The following is a 23294-nucleotide window of genomic DNA, read 5'->3' as shown; positions in this document are numbered from 1 at the left end:
AGCTAACAAGGATAATTGTTTGTAAGTAATCATAAACTCGTCAATTTCGAACTTGAACTTAAAAATTTGTCATCATTAACAATACATAAAAATTTTAAATTATGGAAACGCTTGGACTGAACGACTAAGAAGTTCTTCAGCAGAAACGAAATAAAGTGTTATTTTCGATTATATCGAGGACCATAATTATCATGATAATATGAACGGTACCAGTGTTACTGCATCAGATGCGCAATTCGACAATAAATTCCTCTTCGGTGATACTAGAGGCCAAAATATTATACAACATATCAAAATTTGAAAAGTACGGCATAAAGGTTTAAGAGAAATTGCATAGATATGTTACAGAGTGCCAATCTATCATTGACCATTACGCCTTAACTACAAAAGTGTAAATAATCGATATAAACCTCATTTTTTTGTCAACAGTAACTACATATCAAATTCGGAAAAAGACATTGATTTATAAGTTAGTGCACGGCCTGTCATCCATTCCGACATCCAAACGTCAATCCGCGAGGTCGCGCGCCTGTCGTAACAACCAAAATTTGTTAACCAAATTCCATCCGATTACCCGGTTAATGATAACTAGTAGTCACAATTGCTAAAAAGGATACCTCATTTTTTTTTATGATACTCAAGATGGTCAATTCTGCTCGTTTTCTCTTTAGAATCTTCATGCATCGATTATATTCTTTTATTAGACTTTCTATTATTTCGAATTATCTAGTTATGATTTTTATTGTTTTTCGGTACAATTTCAACATTGCGATTAGGTTACCAGCTATTACTACGACGGACTTTGATAGTATAATCACAATAAATGTTCATGTAATTAGCGTTATAAATAATATAAAGGGAAAACAGAAAAGTAACATAAAGACTTATGAATGCACACAAGAATCATTTCGGTCGCCATTGTCGATGAGACATAATTGTATGGCATAATTTCTAAATCAGCTGCTGATTATACTTTTGGTTTACTTTCACTAATTGTGACAATTCCTTAGAATAGCTGAACATTGATTGTACGAATGTTCCGCAACACAGAGATACTAATTAATGTTAGTCTTTTTATAAATGTCAAAGACTATATCGCGATATCATTATTACGATATAGTGTATGCATAACATCTCGACTAGTTGTTAGTCTATACAGAATTTGAACATTAACTTGTCTTTTTATTTACACAAAGCGTACTAACTAAAGTTGTCTGGAATACACTGTATAGTTTATTATAAAAAAAGGCGATGTGGCATGATTACCAATGACACAAACATCCATAGACAAAAAACGAAAGATGAAAATTGCTATCGTACGTCTATTAAAAATTTCCAAACCTAAAACTAATTCCACAAAACTCACTTTATTTCATCGTATCACCTTTTGATATGGAAATGACGAACTGAGGATTTTTATAATATGTCAGAAGATTCGATGCTAAATCTGCCAACATTAATAACATTAATAACGACAAAGCTGCAGTAAATATGGTCATTAGGGTGATTGATTTTATATTCAAATTCATCATGAATTATGCAATAAAACTGAGAGCAGGACTAATTTTTTTATAAATTTTGAAATTTTTCATCTAACTTTTACTATTTTAGCTATACATGAAAATTGACTATGTGTTGACTTGTGTATCTGTCAGTATGCATGCAATATTTGAACATGTTCTTTACAGATACACAACACTTCAAGTTGCCTACTATTTTCAAATGTAATCTGTTTGTATTGATGATTGTGTCAAATGTAATCAAGAAATACATTTCAAAAATGTTATTGTCAAACATTCGAGCGAGAATCAAATAACCACCCTAGATACTAATATGTTTGATGGTTTGATGGGTCATAAGAACTTGATTCCGGGAAAACAATTGCTTTTATTCATTTTTGGTATTTAAACGAGTCTTGGGGAAAGTAATATCTACAGTCGTTTTTTATTGTATTTTCGAAAACGTTTTACTCATTCTAAGGAGATAAAACGCTTTCAGTTTTGCGCTTTTTGTATTCACATTTGAGTAACAACCAAACCGTAACCAGTCGAAATATTTCCTTTGCATTTTCTTGTATTCTTTCAGTTTGCCTAAAACTAAAATGAAAATTAAAAGACATAAATACTAATGATGACAATATATTTCACTGCTTGATGGTTTTTCAATCATTATAATAGAATAGTTAATCATGTAAGGTACACATGAAACATGCGTATTTTATTAGTCTGTTTTGATTTCGTATCATGTTGAAGACGTACCATTTTGAAGATTAAAAAAATAGAACGCTTAAATTCACATTATTGAATTGAATTACCCTTTAAATTTTAATGACAAAAATGTTAATTCGAATGAAAAATCATTTCAAATTTGGACCAAAGATCTTGAAGAAAAATCATATTATCAATCCGGTGCTATACGTATTCGGTTAGTAATTTGCATTTTCAGAACAACCACAACATTGTTTTTGGACTTTTGCAGTGTGACTTTCTATGTTCTCTAATTTTAGGATAATCAACCAGATACACATTAACATAAAATATGTATAAACAAAAAAACAATATAAAACAATAATGTTTGGATTCGCTTTCATTGCGACAGTTTTAATAAAACTTATATCTTACTCTTCATCGTAGCTGTAAAATGGTATCCCATGTGCCAAAGTTGTTGTAAGTTACTACTGAAAGAGAAATGCAAACAATTTTCAGAGAAATATTACTTCGCAAACAAAAACCTTTCATTAACAAAAAACAAGGGAAAGCGAAATATAATATATGAGTATAAGATTATGTGGTCTTAATACGTACAACTAGGTAACTGAATTAAAAAAAAACTGGACTGATATTTTTGCCAGCATTATTTTGAGACGTTTGTCTGCTTACACCCCACTCAATAATTTTCTCCATATAACAGCTCGATATGGAGTTGATGAAAGGATGTTTTAATACTTGAGGTAAGAAGAACCACTCTAAGTTATAGAAAATGCATATTTAATGTGTTCCTTGCCGTATAACACACCGTGGGTTTACGGCATTGATCAAATAAAAGACCGAACGTAGGGAGGTCTTTCTTTTAGCAATCCTGACACCCTGGGGTGTGCTTTAAGACAAGAAACACCTTAAAATATGCATTATCTGACTTATATACCGTCAAAAAATAGAATTTGCTTCCTATTTTACCGACTACACTAGTTGGATATTCTTCATTGATGCGTTCAGGTTTTAACACGTCTTACGTCTCATTTATAATGTGAAACTCACTAATTTATTAAGATATAACTTTAAAAATCATAATCTTGTTACAATAATCATATTACTGTAACTGCATGAATAAAGACATAAATGAATTGTTGCGGTGTATGAAAAAACAAGTCACTTTGTAAGTAATTCATTGTATCAACTTAGTTTAATAAAGGGGATGCTATGTTGTTGGGTTTTTTTTCGTTTTTTTTTTTTATGACAGTTTGATCGCCAAAAACCAGATTATTTTTTCAACAATTTTAACGAACTATTCAGAATAATTGTTTTGTCCATCAATAAAAAAAAAATTCAAACTGAGAATTAGGATTAAATATAATGCTTCCACCACCCCACCCCATTATAAATAACGTGGGTTTTATTCTATAGAAAATAAAAACATTTGGCCATATGATCATCATAGATGTATAAAGTTATAAATTTACACGAAGAAAGCATGAAGACTTGATACATGTAGTGTAACAGGAAAAAGAATATCCGCAGGTCAAAGTATGATCTCCAGTATAGTGTGAATGAATAAGATTTTCAAAATCCTTCACACGAATGTGTTGAATCTGTCTTCTTTTGGCAACAAAAAACTTTGCATTACTTAATTATTAAATAAATAAAAAATAATCAATTACATTATTTGTTCGAAAGTTAAAATGTGGTCAACGACGATTTTTGGTATTCCAGTCAAATAAACGGAGAAAAGGATTGCTTCTGCCTTAACGCGATCAAAGATGGAAAATAAAAAAAAAAGTAAATCCCCAATTGGCAACAAGACGATAGTTTGCATTTTAATCAGAGACAATAATTACCGTACAGAGGTCATTATTTTATGCCTTGAAGCAAATTTTATTGAGACAATGGTATTGTCCGAGTTAATTCTTCAAACGAAAGACATGTCGTTCTAAAAGAAAATAACTCCATATAGGTATATAAAGTATAGTTACACTAGCAGCGACGTAGCTGTTGGAAAATATGATCACAAAGACAATTGTTTTTCTATTCAAATTCTTCGTTGATTATGCAGTAAAACTTTCGAAAGACTAGATCTTAAAGCAGACCTTGAGCATGTTATTTTTAAAATATATCATTTAATTTAAATCATACATGAACAATACAGATTCATTGAATGATATAAATTCTGTCAGTATGTATGCAGTATTTCAATCAGTTTTCAACAAAAATACCACTATTCCATTGTTCTTCTTTTTCCAAGGTAGTGTGTTTGCTTTGATGAATATGACAAATATGCAGAAATACGTTTCAACAATGTTATTTTGCAGTTACTTATTTGGAAATCAAATTTCAACGCTTGATGTGAATATCTTTACAGGTTTGACGGCTCTTCAGACATTGTAACTAACTTGATCCCGCAAAATAATATTTTGCCACCATGTATGGCGGGTTTCTCAATGATCTAACTTATATTTTTGAAACATTTAGCAATTTTACAACTAAGATTTATAAATGTGTGTTCATTTAATTTGGTGTTATATGGTGTTTGGTAAACTGTACCAATTTCAAGAAATCAAAAATTACCAAGTTAAGGTTGATTTCATTGAATTTTAAGATGATCGAAGGTGATATGAATTTTTAGTTACCCTGTGTCCGTTTAGGACAAGGTAGTTTACTTGACCAGATACGACAAAATTCTGAGTAAAATAAAAACAAACTTTGCCTTACAGAAATAGAAATATTGATCTAGTGCCATACATTTTTATTTGATTTATTTGTAATTCTGATCGGATATTGTTTTATGTCTTATCGTTTGTAATTTTTATTCTATTTTATATTTTCTATTCGTATGTAAAAATAAAGATAATTAATCACCCAGTTCATTTATATGATATTAGTTTAAAGCAACTATAATATGCACAGGATTTATTTGTTTTACACAGTTTGATTTAGACGAAAAACCGACATAGTTAGATAATACAATTGAATACACAATCACTAACACAATTCTATATTAATATTCTTGTAATTGTTATAAAATACATCAAATAACACCATTACAAACCTAATCCCAACTTATATCCAATTTTTAGAAATCTACCCGTGACGTCACATTTTGTGGCGTTGATACATTCGTGTGACGCATAGTTCGTAATTCTATTATGCTGTTTTTGTGTACTGTCCAAAATTAATTGTAGGTATTCGTTATTTTTCTGTGGTTAACATGTCGAAATGTACTATTAAATCATTTATTTATGTATATCTCTGTCCTGAGTGTTCTTGTACTTATTTTTACTGTATTCCTGTCATGTAATGTTGTCATTTTAGCGGTATTTTTAACATTGCCATTAAGAGTGAGGTTTGGCTAGACACAAAACCAGGTTCAACCCACCATTTTTTTCTGAAAATGTCCTGTACCAAGTCAGGATATGGCAGTTGTTTTCTAATAGTTCGTTTCTATGTATGTTGCATTGGCGTTTGTTTTTGTTGCAATTCAGTGTTTTTGTTGTTTCGTTGTTTTCCTCTTATAGTTGATGTGTTTCCCTCGGTTTTGGTTTGTAACCCGGATTTGTTTTCTCTAAATCGATTTATGAATTTTGAACAGCGGTATACTACTGTTGCCTTTATCAATTAGTAGTACATATTTCCAGTAGATTCTTTGCACTTTGGACTACTTCAATTTTACTTTGCCTCACACATAACATGAATTTGATATGAAGCTACTTAATATTGATAGTCATCACCCACACACACACACACACACACATACACACACACACACACACACACACACACACACACGCACACGCACACACACACACACACACACACACACACACACACGCACACGCACACGCACACACACACACACACACACACTTTTTCTGCAATATTCCTAGAGTTTGTATAAATTTCGTTTTGATTAAACTGAGAACCGTTTCTCAGAAATAAAAATCATGGCCTTGAAATTCATGTTATTGAATTGATAACTCAAGTCGTTTTACCTCTCTGAATTTCTTCTAATTTGTCCCTTTTATGGTATAAACATGAACATTTAAGTCATACATGAATATCTTTCAAGGTTTGACGGCTCTTGAGACATTGTAAGTAACTTAGTTCTGCAAATACAAACAAACAAAAAAGTTGCCTATGTTGCCATGTATACATTTGCACTTCGTTGATTATGAGTACATATTTCCAGAATAGTAATTCTTTATACTATGGACAACTTCAATTTTACTTTACCAGAAATAATAACAGGAAAATGAAATGAAATTATCAAATATCTATAGTCATTTTTTATGCCCCCGCCGTAGTGGACGAGGCATTAAGTTGTACCCTTGTCCAACTGTACATTGTACGTCCATACGTCCCAAAGTTTGTTTCCGTTCTCTAACTTTAGTTTGCCTCAACCAAATGTTATGAACATTATACACAATTCTTATTACCACAAAACACAGATCAAGTTGGAATTTTGGTGGCTTCACTTTAACTGTTCAAGAGTTATGCCCCTTTACAAATGGAAAATTTGCTGAATTTTACGTTTCGGTTTAGTTTGCCTCAACAAAATGTTATGAAACTTATACACAATGCTTATTACTACCAATTACAGATCAGGTTTGAATTTTGGTGGTTTTCACTTTAACTGTTGCAGAGTTATTCTCGTTTACAAATGGAAAAATTGCTGAATTTTTCGTTTCCGTTTTCAAACTTAAGTTTACCTCAACCAAATGTTATGAAACTTATACACAATGCTTAATACTACAAAATACAGATCAAGTTTGAATTTTGGTGGCGTCACTTTTACTGTTCTAGAGTTATGCCCCTTTACAAATGGATTAGTGCTGAGTTTTTCGTTTTCGTTCTCTAACTTAAGTTTGCCCCAACCATATGTTATGAAACTTATACACAATCCACAAAATTCAGATCAAATACAAATTTTGGTAGCGTCACTTTTACCGTTCTTCAGTTATGTCCCTTTATAACTTTATGTGATATGCAAGCGGGGGCATCATCTGTGTTCCATGGACACCTCCCCCATTTATTTCCCTCTTTTTTTCTGCAATATTCATAGAATATTTATCAATTCGTTTTGATTAAAATGGTTACCATTTCTGAAAAAATACAAATAAAGATATTTAAGTTTAAATTTATGTTATTCAATTGATAAGACAACTCAAAGTCCTTTTATATCTGACTTTCTTCTAATTTGGCGTTTTTAGGTATTACACAAGAAATAAGTTATTATAAGATATCTATAAACATTTATCGCTATATGACGATGAAATTATGACTCTGATCGAGTGAAAAGGTTAATACATATTTGTTCCATTGTAGGCAAAAAATTATAACCGAAGTTTAAATTAGTTTTTACCGAATGAGAAAGTAAAACCGTTTAAAGACCAATATTACTCACAAAAAATCTCGAAAATACATCAAGGAAAACTTTGTACAAAATATAATATATGAGTTTAGAATTCATGTGGTTAATATGGACAATCTAGATATCCGGATTAAACATTATGGACCAATATTTTTGACAGCATAATTTTGAAACTCTTGTCTGCTTAGACATGCCTCCATTTAGTTTAACCATATCTTCGCTCGACATGGAGATGATGTAATGAGGATTTTGATATCGAGGACAGAAGATGCAAATTAAAAAAATTAAAATACGTACTTTGATCTATAATTAATTACCTTTTACACATTGTGACTTGGATTGAGAGTTGTCTCACTGTCCCTCATACCACATTTTCTTATTTCAACACTACTTATTATATTTTTTTGTAAATCACTTAATTCATACATAAACAATAACGTTTAGATGTATTATAAACATCTGTCAGTATGTTTGCAATATTTCAACCAGTTTTTTAACAGATATACTACACTTCCATTGGTCTTCTTTTTCTAAGGTTAATATGTTTGAATTAATGAATATGAAACATTTAATGCCGAAATACGTTTTTAAAATTTTATTTTACAGGTCCCTATTCACTAACCAAATTACAACACTGGACGTAAATCTCTTTAATGGTTTGACGGCTCTAAAGGAATTGTAAGTAACTTGATTCCACAAAAAAAAGTATTTGCTTCCTGTGTTGCTGGTTTTCTCTCGCAACAATTTAATTTCTTTTTTTGAAAAAATATTGCCATTTTCTTCAAAAGATTTATCAAATTGTGTCAATTTAATTTGGTATTACATTTAAAGTGTAGAATTTAAAGGAATAGCAAATAAGGACCGTTAGGGTATGTTATTTATGTTGATATAAATGAAGGGGATAGGAATTTTGACAACGGAGAGTTTTCCCTGTATCTGTTTACGACAAGATAGTTTGCGGGAGCAGAGATGACAGAATTCTTATCAAATTGAGACCAAACTATAATAAAGAGAAATAACATTATCGATCTGGTGCATTTTATTTGTACATTTTTTATTAGTATATATTATCAGAACGATAAAGTCTTTCACTTTTGACTATTTGAATTTGACTTTCTTGCATTTTGCCCCAGAATTAATTAAAACGAAAATTATATAAAGCTACTAAATATATATTATTGTCAGTTATTATTCTCTTTTTGAAAAACCGTCTGCAGTATTTATGAAAACGTATTAATTTTGTTTTGATTTAATTTGGAACCGTTTCTAAGAAATTAGCAGTAAGAATGTTATCAAATTGACTAAAAAAGTTAAGTTTGTCTGAATTCTAACTTTCTTGTAAAGTGTCCTATCTAAGGATAATCAACTTGATTCCATGTTAATATTAAATATACATTACCAAATATCGATCTATAACGATAAAATACTAATTGTGATGAAGTTCGGAAGTTGATATAAAGCTTAAATTAAAATTGTTCATTTACAGCACTAAAACGGTATTTCATTTGGCAAAGTTGTCGTTACTTACTACTGAATGAGAAAGGCAGAAAGTTGTCAGACCATATCACTTCCCAAAAATATTTTGATAAAATAAATTAGAAGGAAATGGTTATGCAAGAAATAATGTAGCGTTACGTAATGTATGAGGGTCAAACGGACAACTTATTTAACTGAACTGAAAATCTTGTGCCAGCATCTTTCTGTGGCAATTGTCTGCATGCACGCAATAACGTCCTACTTAACGCCATGGTCACTGACTATTATCTGAGTACATGACAGGATAATTCAAACATGTCAGACCTCACTTGAAATCTGCCAGCACTGTTGAAAAAGAGGGACGAAAGATACCAGAGGGACAGTCAAACTCATAGATCGAAAACAAACTGACAACGCCATGGCCAAAAACAAAAAGACAAACAGACAAATAATAGTACAGATGACACAACATAGAAAACCAAAGACTAAGCAACACGAACCCCACCAAAAACTGGGGGTGATCTCAGGTGCTCTGGAAGGGTAAGCAGATCCTGCTCCACATGTGACACCCGTCGTGTTGCTTATGTTATTACAAATCCGGTAAATAGTCTAATTCGGTAAGTCACATTCGTGAAAAGGGAAGGGTATTGTAGTTACGACATAAGGAACATATCCGATATCATCTGTGAAATGGTTATTCCATAACGGTCAACCAACTCGTGATGGCGTCCGTAAAATGTACGAAGGGATGATTTCAACTTCACCATTTGGAACTCTTGGCTTAATAGCTGTTTGGCCATTGAATTATTTGTATTCAAATTCATCATTAATTAGGCGGTAAAACTTTCTAATATCAACCTTGAGTTTTATAAATTTAAGGACAGACATTGAGATGATTTCGTTTCATAATATCAATGTAAACCATGAATAATTAATAAGTGTTAATTTTTTTTATGAAAATCTTTCAGAATGTTTCCAATATATCACCCAGTAAAAAAACTGATTATCTAGATTTCAGTTGGCTCATTATTGCATTGACGAATATGCTAAACGTAATGAACAAACGTGTTTTGCTATATTGTAGGTACTAAAAGGCCAATCAAATTATATCAGTCCCCTTATGTTGCTGGTTTGCCCTTTTTATTTCAAGTAACACACGTTTTTGAGAATGCAATACAAATATTTCAGTGTTTTCGTCTTTTTAAAAACATTTCCCCCAAGGTTTTAAATATCGTTGAATTTATTTTGTATAATTTTGAAAGTCTACCATTGTCAAGTGAATAAAACAAAGTCGTTTAAATTGTTGCTATTGAATAGATCAGATAACTCAATGTCATCTGCATTTTGTCAATGAAGAGGTTACCTTTTATTTTATTTTATGATGTAATAGTTAACTCTAGCAGGGAAGACAAACTGTTTATAATAATTTAGATTAAACTTTTATAACGGCGAATACTCTTCTCAATCATTTCAAAGAGAAATGAATGAATTTCGCTTTAATTTGATTTTGTTTCATCTTAAGAAATTAATAATAAGGACGTTTATATTTATGTAATTGAATTGATAATATAACTTAGGTGACATGAATTTAGTCAATGAAAATGTTGTCTTAATTCTTTTTCTGACAAGATAGTTAATTGAAACCGGGATAAAACAAATATCCTGACAAATAGATACCTCAATTTACAATGAAATTGAGACCACTATAAAAGTTGGCAAGTATAAGTCACCGCACGGAATTAAAAAATGACCAAACCCATATCGAATAATTAGCTTTAAAAGGCCTCGACATGACAAATGAAAAAATGTTCAAAAGAGAAAACTAACGGCCTGGTTTATGTAAATACAGGTTTGATATACAAAAATGCACGACAACCCTTGTCTTGACATTCGCCTAAAAGGATTAAATTCCTATATAGGTTTTTTAACACTCCTATAGGTAGATCGGACAGTGAATAACAGAAAACGAATTGATATGTTTATGATATTTTATGAATGCATGTTATGAACCCTACTTAATCATTCAAAATAGACAAATCATTAACTTTATGATTGATGTTATTGAAATTTTATGATAATTTAAGATGATTAGAAATTTGTCAATAGAGAGGGTATTCTGTATCTGTTAAGGACAAAGTGTTGCACTTGAGCACAGATGACAGAATCATTTCAAATTGAGACTAAACATCCCTAAAGAAGAATAACATTTTCCGGCGCTATACGTCTTCGAATAGTATTCACATATTCTGAACAACAACAACATTGTACTTTGAACTATTTCCATGTGCCTTTCTCTATTTTCTCCTACTGTAGGATAATTAATCACATACAACGTAATTTGAAATATGTATAAACAAATATCAAGATGTAACGATAAAATTTGGATACGCATTTAGAGCGAAAGTTTTTATAAATCTAAAATCTCAACTTTGCATCGTATAAATGTATCTCTAAAACAGTACTTCATTTGGCAAACTTGTTGGAAGTTACTAATGAATAAGAAAGGCAAACCATTTTTAAAGCAATATTACTTCCCAATATAAACTCATTTGATAATCAAAAACACAAAAGAAACCGTTGTGCCAAATGTAATATATGAGTGTAGAATTTTATGGGGTTACTATGGACAAATTAAGTAATTGAATTAAAACTTTTGGACTTATTGTCTTCCCAGCTTCATTTTGAAACTTTTGTCGGCTCACACCGCACTCTGCGTAATTTAAACATGTAGGTTGCACTTCTGTATATATAGACAATGCATTTTCCCATAGCAACTCCCTTTGCGGCTAAAACTGTGCCACTTTTACTATGAAGTTTCGTAAAAAATTATATCCTAGAACGAAAAGTTTATATACATTACTTGTTTTTTCAAAGGTCAAAACATAGGGCTGTATGGCATATTTTCAACATTTATATGCCCCGAATTTCTTAGAGTTTAAACTTATTTAAAATTCTGTACTACCCCTACCTTCACTGTGGGTCTTCCTCAGATTTAAATTTTCATCGCTACCATGTGTTTTAATACTGGTTACATTCCAAATTTATGTCTCTATGAGATGAAACATAGAGCTCAGAATCTGGGAACCAGTACGTAAATAAAACAAAATATCTATGAATATTATATATCACCCCAAAAGAGGCGAGGCTTGAGAAACAGCTGTATTTACAAAGTGCATCCTAAGCAAACATTTATTAAAATAGAAAACTCTTGAAAAACAATTTTTCTCACAACAATACTTATTTATCAATATTATAGCTTAAATAAATAACTGCATATACTCTAACTTTTCTTGTACAGTACATTTAAGACCCTCATTCCTGTTTCAATTTTAAAGAATTTGAAAACAAGACTTTAATTATTGTCAGCTTACCTAATGTGCATGTTTTCTGACATAAAATGACTAGAACCTGTTTGAAACTATTCTGATAACAAATTGAAAGCATTTCAGAATACTATGAATGTAAAGTTTAGTAGTTAATTATGGAACTCCGTAACTGTCTTATAGTGTAAATATTTAATGTATTTTGTCGCTTTGTCTTTACGTCCTGTCATATCTTCTTTGTGTTATGTATAAGTGCCTTTATTTCCCGACACTGCATCTATGTGTTATGATAATTAATTATTTGTTTTAATCATACATTTGTATGATATGTCATTGCTATTCTTTGTTGTGTGCAATATGCATTACATTATGTTGTAACCACTGTATATGCTGTGAATACCTCTAAACTTTATGATCAATTACCTTTACGTTCTTTCACATTTCCTCTATGTTGTGTCTATTCTTCCTATAAGTAAGTCAGTTAATAATTGCGTCCTGTCTCAAATGGGATTGTGATGTTGAATGTTTTGAACGTTTTTGTTTTTTGTTTTTTGATACATCTTTGTTCTTTGAAAACGTCATGATATTATATTATAACGGCTTTATGTTGTGTTTAAACATATATATCTTCTGTGAAAAATATAATGTATCATGGTATAGCTTATATGCGTTTTCCCAAACAATTGATACTTTCTGTTAACATTCAAAATGTTATGTGAATCTACTGGTACGTTATGTGCAAACACGTATTACATTATGTACAAACACCTATTACGTTATGTGTAAATACCTATTACATTATGTGCAAACACCTATTACGTTATGTGCAAGTGTATATGACATTATGTGAAAACACCTATTACGTTATGTGCAAACACATTTGACGTTATGTGCAAACATCTATTACGCTAAGTACAAATACCTATTACATTATGTGCAAACACGTATTACGTTATGTGTAAACACCTTTTACATTATGTGCAAACACTTATTACGTTACGTGCAAACACGTATTACGTTATGTGTAAACACCTATTAAATTATGTGCAAACACTTATTACGTTACGTGCAAACACCTATTACGTTAATGGCAAACACCTATTACGTTATGTGCAAACACCTTTTACGTTACGGTAAACGCCTTTTTAACACAGATTAAAACAAAACTCATCAATGATATATACATTTACTGAAATCGAAAATTAAGGAAATTAAATGAATGTATTATGTTCTCAACATGAATTTTTGTGTACAAATGACATGTGCAGCCGGGATTTCAAAACCTTCTTCCCCATTCATATATTGAAATCTTGTGAAATCACGACCCATAAAAATATTTCATGGCAAAATCAGTACCCATTCATATATTCCTCAGATATCACATATTCATTTTTTTTAGACTTGTACTTGATTATAAACGATCAATCAAGATTTGTACAAAAATCTAATCTTAATATGAAAATTACTGACCCATTGACCTATCACCTTGGTGAAATCGCAACCCATTGATATATATGACGTATTCAAAAAATGACCCATTCCAGCGGCACATATGTATATACCTTCATATAGGAAGAGACCCCCCCTCCCTCACGTGAACATTTTGGCGAGGATTTATATGAATTATTACGGACAGGTCGACTGTGTTACTTTATAGTATAAAAGCAAAAGAATAAACCAAAACAAACGCAAAGAAAAACAACCAAATACAAATGATAGTTCCTAATGAAATGTAAATTATTCACTGATAAATATTTCTTGAGTTCATGATATTGTTTAGAAATTCCATCATGATGTTCATCTTGTGTCGTTCTTGATATAATTATAAAATTAAAGCATATCTTGATAAAACATTAGAATAAGGGTCCCCTTTTTGAAAGATTTCTCGGCAATATCCTACTTTTAATTTCGGATACCAGGTGGCACGGCTCTCTTATCTTGGTCTTTTTTTTTTAAATTAACAGGGATATTTGACAATATTTGGTCCGAGCCCCCACCCTCCCCCCCTCCCCCCTCCCCCCTCCCCCTCCAACCCCATCCAACCACCCCCCCCCCCCCCCTTTCCCTCTGAGCAAACTGCTTATAGTACCAAAAAATGTAGCGCCCTTCTAGGCGAGTGACAATTTTCAAAAAGACGCTTAGTTAACGACTTTAATGCACCCACCTAACATACGGCTATATTATATATCATTCGCAAGCTTATTACCCATTGTTACCTGTACTTCCATTTTGTGTTTGCCCGGTCGTCAATAAGTCGTACGGTGAAATTTTCGTTAAATCAAGGTCAAAGGTCTAAACTGAGCATTCCAAATGCTTGCTATAATTACACAAAATGCCATTTTCAGGTACTTGTATGGCATTTTATTCCCTTAAATTGATCTAAACCTTATAAAACAAATTACCATGATTTCAAATCAAGTGCAAACTTAAATGTTGATTGTGCTATATTAACAAAAAATTGTATTTCTTGAAAAAACTTCCGAAAATGATAAAATTGCAATAAAATCTAAATGTTTTCTGAAATTTGAATATTTGTACGTCAAAAATAGAATAGATTTATTGTTTATGGACCGAGGGAATTTTTTCATCATTTTAAACTGCAATTAATACGATGTAGGTCCAGATGAAGCTTTTGTAGTTGCCCCAAAAAACACCATCTGCAAATGGGGATCATTTAGCTTATTTTTTTGCTACATGTAGCTAATATTAATAATATCGGCAGATGATAATCAACCATATTTAAAAAAAAAGGTTATGGAAGAACTTTAAGGAACAAAAGAAGTATATTTGGTAAAAATTAGTTTCCCGATGTGGAAAGACATGTTACGAAGATTATGCTCGTTCAATGTTCGAAAGAAAACTGTCTGTACCATGCGCTTTTCAATGTCAAATCCGGCGAATTCCTTTTAATGTTAACCCATTATAATATACTTTGTTAGTTGTTTTATTAAATATGACTGAAAATTAAGATTTCAGATTAATTAAGATTGAATAACCTTCATGAACAACTGTAATCACCATACTGGTTTATGTATTGTTCACACAATTCGGTATAGTGTTTTAAGAAGATTTGTTTGTCTGTCTTACTTTTTCGCCATGGTCATGCTGTCATCTGTTTTTCTTCGACCATGGTTTGAGACTTTTATCCCTTTTTATCCCTTCTTGAATCAAAGAAAAGAAAACCATGAATTTCAAAGCTGAGCGAAAAAAAGACAACAGAACTTAAAACTCAGATATTGATGCAAAACATAAGTTAGTAAAACCACATAAATTACCGAACTCCAAGTGAAATTTCAAAACAGAAAGTCTCTTATCACATATCAAAACCTAAAGCTGAAACACATCAAACGATTGGAAAACAGTTGTGATAGACCTCGTAGTTCTCCTTCCATCTCTATCTATTTTTATATGATATAGCGGAAATGTAGGAATCATCTTGTCCTTACGTCATTTTTTCTTTTGTTCTTTCCATTCACATATCCATATATTAGTCTCAAAATTGTAATGAGCAATATTCCTTCGACATTGCTTGGCAGAATTATGGAAGTTCAAAGTGCACATATGGAGGTTTTACGTGAAAGGATTTGTTTCATAATAGACGTATTCAAATAGCGCTAAAACAGTAATCGCTTTAAATTTTCCAGAACATACCTGCTTTCAAGCTATCTCATTAAGTTAACCCTAATCTTATTAAAATGTAGTTCTCTGATTTCGTTATTCTCATGCGATATATGAGCAGGCGAGTCGTGATTGATCTTAATTTTAGTCAGATTGTTTTAACTCATGTTTTTAACACTTATACATAACATTTTGTACGTTTTTTTTCATGTCAACTTATAGCACTTATTATTGTTGTGAGATCTTCGCACTATTAGAAACTTGAATCGAAAGATATGAAAACAAAGTGAGAAAATCGCAAAAAGTCGCTGTCAGATCAATAACAGAGGGCTCAGTGCACAATAAATATCAACGAACATAATTTAAGATCAGATGACATAAAACCAATTAAAAAACTGGATAAATTCAACCACATGTTTTTCATTTCTCAGAACTGTATAGATATTTGAGATGAAATAACTTCATTTTAACCATATGTATTCTTAATATACATGTACTATCTTTAATATGCCAATGATCAACCAATGCTTAATAGATGATCTACTGAAATAGTAGATCGTGCTCTTTTTTTTAATGCCTAAAATGAAAATAATTTGTGGCAAATCTACATTGAAATTTGAATGCAAAATCATGGCCAATTAAATTTGAACTAAAAGTGGTTCAAATGCATTTATATTTTTGTTTCTATTAAGAAACTTTACTTGTAACATTTAGCTGAAGTAAACATCAACATTAACACTGCTGTGTTTGGTTAGAGGTTGCCTACTTTTACAAAAGTTGATCAATGCTGATTGGTATATTTGTGTTGTGACACCTACACAGTAACTTCGTCCTTGATACTAATAGCTATAACTAATGTATTGTTGATGGGGATTGCCAGTTTTCCTTCCGAAGGTCGGTGGTTCCTTGGGCATTCCATGGGCCTAAACCATTTAAAACTGATCGCCGCAAAATACTTTAGAAGCCAAAAAATCGAAATCGAAAATTGCGTCAAACACCAACAATCAATCAATCATCTTTATATTAAAATGTATTTATATGTAAACTATTCAGGGAGTAAATTTGATTAATGGAAATGTATGTATTGTTATTGCGAATTGTTAGATTTCCCAATTCAAAAACTAATGTAAGTAAATATAATTGCTAGGGTCTCAATTTATTTACAAGATATTACGTAGTTGGATAGGATTAAATATATTGGCCAGGCATGAAGAACATTTCAGTGGCTAGCTAATAATAGTTTTCACTTCCTCATTCAATGCAAGATACTTTTCCCTAAATGCACGAATTTTCTGTGTATTCTATCCTTTAACATTTTTGCACTTTTAAAATTTGTGTTTTTCAACATAATATCGACTACATACAAATTGTTTTAACAAATAACAGCTAAAAAAGCTATTTTCTTGCAGATGGCGGTATTTCAGGCAACTGCATGGTTGTTATAATTGGCTGTTTAATTAACAAGAAGCGTAATTGCAGTTATTTAATGATGTCATAAACATCCTTAGCACTAAATAAAATATGTTATTTGGTTTTATGGTGAATAACAGTTCAATCACAGACATAAAATTTGATTTTCATGCATTTTTGTCATTTTCAATGGAATTTCTGGAAAACAGCGCTATTTATTAAAAATCCGACATTAATATTTCAAAGTGCTTTTGATAAGTTTCTATTAACATCTGTTCTAACAGATTTCCATATGTCCATACAAAATATGAATATTCAGAAGACAGAATATGCAAAAAATGTTGATTTCTTGTAAAATTAGAAGTTGTCCGTCCTTGACCTTTCGTTGTGATTTGACAGAAACTGCACCATACGAATTTTTGACGACCGGGCAAAAAAGGTAGTGCAGATGATGTGCTTTCGAATGGTATATGATTTAGCCGTATGTTAGGTGGGTGCATTAAAAATAAAATTGTATTGTTAATGTCACTCGTCTATTCCCCTTTTCAAAAATTCTGGTTCCGCCACTGGTCATTGACTGAGAAATCAACCATACCTACACCCTTTATCTATTTAAATATATATATATGTAATAAATATAGAAGCCAAAAAATGGAAAAAAATATACGGATGTTCGCTTCTTAGTTTCATGATAACAAGCTTTTTATTACCCTGTTATTTATTGATAGGGGATTGATAAAGGATAAAAAAAAATTTTAAAATATATAGGTCCATGTGTTTGTTTTCGTTTGTATTAAAATATAACAGGGATTTTATACTTTTTTTACAAATATCTTATTATCCTTGTTATATTTTAATACTTGTTGAGAACTAAAACGTGTCAATGATATTGTACATGCAAAAGAGTTTTGAAAAGAAAACTGTGAGTTAGCGGGCAAAACTGTTATGGCACTTAAACGGGTAAAACAAGATCAGAGGATTTCGAAATTCTAACAAACTTTCCAAAGCATGACAAGCGAACATCCTTAGTTCATAATCAGTAGCAAGACAATGAAATAAGAATTGAGACTTCCTGTTTGTCTTAAGAGTCTGTCTCAGTCTTCTTTTCGTTTGATAGGTGCATTTAAAAAAAAAATTGCCAAAATATTTCGTCGATTTCAAGGCGATCCAGATTTCATTAATTTAAGAGGGATTCCGCCTTTTTAGGATAATTTTGGATTAAATAATATGGACTAAATGCCTCGCTAGCTATTAATATATGTTTTCACACTTTAACAGCAACCGCGAAAAGGGGGACCGATATTTCTAAAGTTGGCAATATTTAACGGAAACTGTCAAAACAGTGTATATTTATAGATCCAATAGAATATATTTTTATGAAAATTTATAAAAGTTTAGTTGTTTCAAAATTTATATTCTTTAAATTCAGATTTAGCTCAATTTATCAAACCATTCGCGTTCATAACTTAACGCATTGAAGCTAACCGTTAATACCGTATCCGGCAATAATATTCATTAAAGCTATGACTCTCCGTTCGAAAAAGTTCTTTGGATTGTTCACTTTGAGTTTTTATTATTATTTTACTTTTTTCTTTTTTCTTTCATTTGTTGTAGTATAGGAACATTTGCCTAATTATGCATTTAAGTGTTTATTCACCTCAACCAACAGAAGTACAAGTTCTCTTGCTTAAATTTGGTTTTCTTGATCTTTTGCTCTGAGCCATATTTTTTTATCTTCATTTTCCTACGTATAATTAATTTACATGATTAATTAATAAGCAGAAGATGCCATCTGAAATACTATTACTACAAAACTAACGAGTGATTATTATTTGACCATTACTAAAGCAAAGAAAAAAGTCAGAAAGTTAGTAAGTGTACTTTTAATAAGAATGTTTTAAAGATGTTCTAAAACGATGATAAGATAAAGAAATGATCGAGGAAATAATGGTTCTTGTTGCACTCTTAAAGATTCTTAGCGCACTCTTTGTGCAATCGTAAACTTTACGGTGACTTTAAGAGAAAAGTTCTTGTTACTGGCCCCAGGGGACCAATCATAATGTTATCAGCCGTGTATCACTTTCACTGGTCATACTTGCTATCAAATCTCGCAAACTGAAATTCCGGATAAGGATATGATCCATCCGTATTTGGTCCAGTAACTGTGTCATGAAGAACGATAAAAAAAAATACATATTCTATCTAATTGTTATTCTTTTCTGCCAAACGGTAAAATATTTTTTTTGAAAAAGTGTTGTATCGTTTGTTTTGTTGACTATAAGAATAAGAAGATGTGGTATAAAAGCCAACGAATATCGTTGTTTAGATTTGGAACATCTACGTACTTTTCAGAACAGAGTCATAAATTTAATGAATACTATTGCCGGATACAGTTTAAGAAGTTAAGTTATGAACGCGAATGGTTTGATAAATTTAGCTAATTACACATTTTTATGCAAACTTTTATATAAGGGATTTACTGCACATCTGGGAAATCTGACTTTAAAGAATATAAATTTCGTAACAACTTAACTTTTATAAATTATCATACAAATATATTCTATCTACACGTAATCATTCTAGAATATACATAATTTTGACAGTTTCCGATAAATATTGCCAACTTTAGAAATATCGGTCCCCCTTTCCTCGGTTGCCGTTAAAGTGTTAAAAAATATATTAATAGCTAGTCCTTATGATTCAATCCAAAATCATCCTAAAAAGGCGGAATCCCTCTTAAATTGATGCCTGGATCGCATTAAAATCGACGAAATATTTTGGCAAAATTCTTTTAAAAATGCACCTATCAAACGAAAAGAAGACTGAGAGAGACTCTTGAGACGAACGGGAAGGCTTAAATTCTTGTTTCATTTTCTTGCTACTGATTATAAATTAAGGATGTTTGCTTGTCATGTTAAGGAAATTTTGTAAGAATTTCGGAATCCTCTTGTTTTATCCGTTTAAGTGCCATAACAATTTTGCCCGCTACCTCACAGTTTTCTTTTCAAAAATCTTTTGCATGTACAATATATCATTGACACGTTTTAGTTTTCAATAAGGATAAAAATATAACAAGAATAATAAGAAATGTGTAAAAAACTATAAAATCCTTGTTATATTTAAACACGTTTTGAAAACCAAAATTTGACAAAACTCCCTGTTAATTAAAACAAAAAAGTCCCAGATAAGAGGCCTCTGATGACAGAAAATTTTTTTTCCTCTTCAGGGACGGAGGAATCACTAAATACCGGTATGTCTTTGGAATGTTATTCAGAATAATATACACAAGGCGACTTTTATGGGAAATGAATGGCAATAAATCCTAAATTCTTTAAAGGATTCTTAACTGCTACATTAATCGTGGGAGACGTCATTGCATTGGTAGCATTAAACTGGCACAAGTTTCTCCCTAGAATAGCCTACCGGCTATATTTCTAGTCCGGGATGCAGTCGGGAGAAATAATGGGAATTGTTATTGCTCCTTCCGGCTGCACTTCATGGAAAGTACCGCAAAACATTTAGCAGGATAAAAGTATAGACATCCAAAATTAAAAGTAGGATTTTACCGTATATGTACATGTTTTATGAATTTAAGGCGCAGTAATTATATATTTATATATATAAGTAAGCCGCGTTCCGATAACCATATGTACTTAGTATGTATGCAAACTATAGCGACCTATATAATGACCCGGTTGGCGGACGTTAAAGAGAGCATCAATTTATTCTCCGTTCACTTTCTCCGTAAAGAAATGCGGTTCGATTTTGTTTTTAACATAATACATTCTTTTGATTTTCTTAATTTTCGATTACAGTAAATGTATATATCATAGATGCGTTTTGTTTAAATCTGTGTTAAAAAGGCGTTTACCATAACGTAATAGGTGTTTGCACATAACGTAATAGGTGTTTGCCATTAACGTAATTTGTGTTTGCCCGTAACGTAATAAGTGTTTGCATATAATGTAATAGGTGTTTGCACATAACGTTATACGTCTTTACATATAATGTAATAGGTATATGTACTTAACGTAATAGTTGTTTGTACATAATTTATAAGGTGTTTGCACTTAACGTATAAGGTGTTTGCACATAACGTAATAGTGGTTTGCACATAATGTAATAAGCATTTGCACATACCGTAATAGGTGTTTGCACATAATGTAATACGTGTTTGCACATGACTTACCAGTAGATTTACATGACATATTGAATGTTAACAGAAAGTATCAATTGTTTGGGAAATCGCATATAAGCTATACCATGATATATATATTTTACAGAAGATATATATGTATAAACACAACATAAGCCGTTAAAACATAATATCATAACATTTTCATAGAACAAAAATGTATCAAAACAAAACGTTCAAAACATTCAACATAACAATCTCACTTGCGACAGGACGCAATTATTAACTGACTTACTTAAAGGAAAAATAGACACAACATAGAGGAAATGTGAAAGAACGTAAAGGTGGTTGATCATTAAGTTTAGAGGCATTCACAGAATATACAGAAGTTACAACATAATGTAATGCATATTGCACACAACAAAGAATAGCAATGACATATCATACAGTTGTTTGACAAAACAAATGATTAATTTGACATAAAACAGAGATGCAGTGTCAGGAAATAAAGGCACTTACACATAACATAAAGGAGATATGACAGCACGTAAAGACAAAGCGACAAAACACATTAAATACTTACACTATAAGACAGTTACGGCGTTCCATAGTTAATTATTCATACATCTCTAACCATATATCTAACATAATTTAGCTAATACATGTACTATAAATGTTTAAACAAAGCCAAATTTGCAAAAGTTGTTTGTATGAAGTTATCAGTCTGATGTATGAATTCACTAAAAGTTTTATAGAACTGACTGCCAATATTTTTTTTTTTGGCAAAACTTCCAAGCACAATTATTGTTTTCTATGCAAAAGACCTTTAAAATGATAAAATCATAGCATTTACAGGTTACATTATTTGTTTAATGACCCAGGAGATAGGCATTTTTCTCTGTTATTTGCCACTGGGGCCTCAAATTTGCTAAATTATTCTGCTGTTTCTATGAATATGGAATATTTAGTACATATCTAGGAAAGAACACACTTTTGTTAGTTTTATTGAGGTATTTTTGTATTTCAAGCTTGTTTTTTTTTGCCGCGGTCACAAAAAAGCAAATTTAGGTGTTACGGCTTACTTTTGGGTTATCGACAGGACAAAAACACCCGAACAACAATATTCATCAAGGATCTATGAGTTTCAGTGAGTGCGAAGAGTAAATATAAGCACTTCTTAACAATTTAAATTACAAATATGCATATATAATGAATTAATTTTGCATTCAGAGCTTTAAGTAAATCATGCATACTGTAAATTGTGAATTTATGCTGAGTCATCCTAATTAATGACTGCTTCATACCTTGATCTTTTCCTCAATATTGACACAGATGGACGACTTCACACGAAAATCTATGATAAACGGGACGATTTCAACTTCCCAATTATCAATTTCCCATTTCTCAGCAGTAACATACCCTCTGCCCCTTCGTATGGTGTTTACATATCTCAATTGATACGTTATTCTCGTGCTTGTTCGCACTATACGGACTTCATATACAGGAGTGTGCTGCTTACACAGAAACTGCTCCAACAAAGTTATGAGGAGGACAGATTAAAAATGACACTCCGTAAATTTTACGGACACCATCACGAATTGGTTAGTCCATACGATGTGTCTTTGTCCAAACTAGCTAAGGACATTTTTACCACGTGTTAGATTGTGGTTTGTCATTACGTCGTCTGATCTTTTAATTACCGAACGTGACTTATTCCCGATTGTGACTGTTTTGCTGAGTGTGACACCGCA

At 31.4% G+C, this 23294-nt stretch overlaps 1 protein-coding gene across 1 annotated transcript in view; it reads left to right on the top strand.

Annotated features, from left to right (window-relative positions):
* LOC127720413 (insulin-like growth factor-binding protein complex acid labile subunit) overlaps positions 1-23294 on the top strand; it is a 162631-nt gene that overhangs the window by 86011 nt on the left and 53326 nt on the right. Inside the window, exon 9 of the mRNA XM_052226992.1 lies at positions 8188-8259. Within this exon, the coding sequence (XP_052082952.1) occupies positions 8188-8259 (72 nt within the window). The remainder of the gene's footprint in view (positions 1-8187; positions 8260-23294) is intronic.

Source organism: Mytilus californianus, unplaced genomic scaffold (genome assembly GCF_021869535.1).
Source record: "Mytilus californianus isolate M0D057914Y unplaced genomic scaffold, xbMytCali1.0.p SCAF_11, whole genome shotgun sequence".
Lineage (NCBI taxonomy): Eukaryota > Metazoa > Mollusca > Bivalvia > Mytilida > Mytilidae > Mytilus > Mytilus californianus.
The sequence above is the reverse complement of the archived record's forward strand: the minus strand, read 5'-3'. Positions and strand labels throughout refer to the sequence as shown.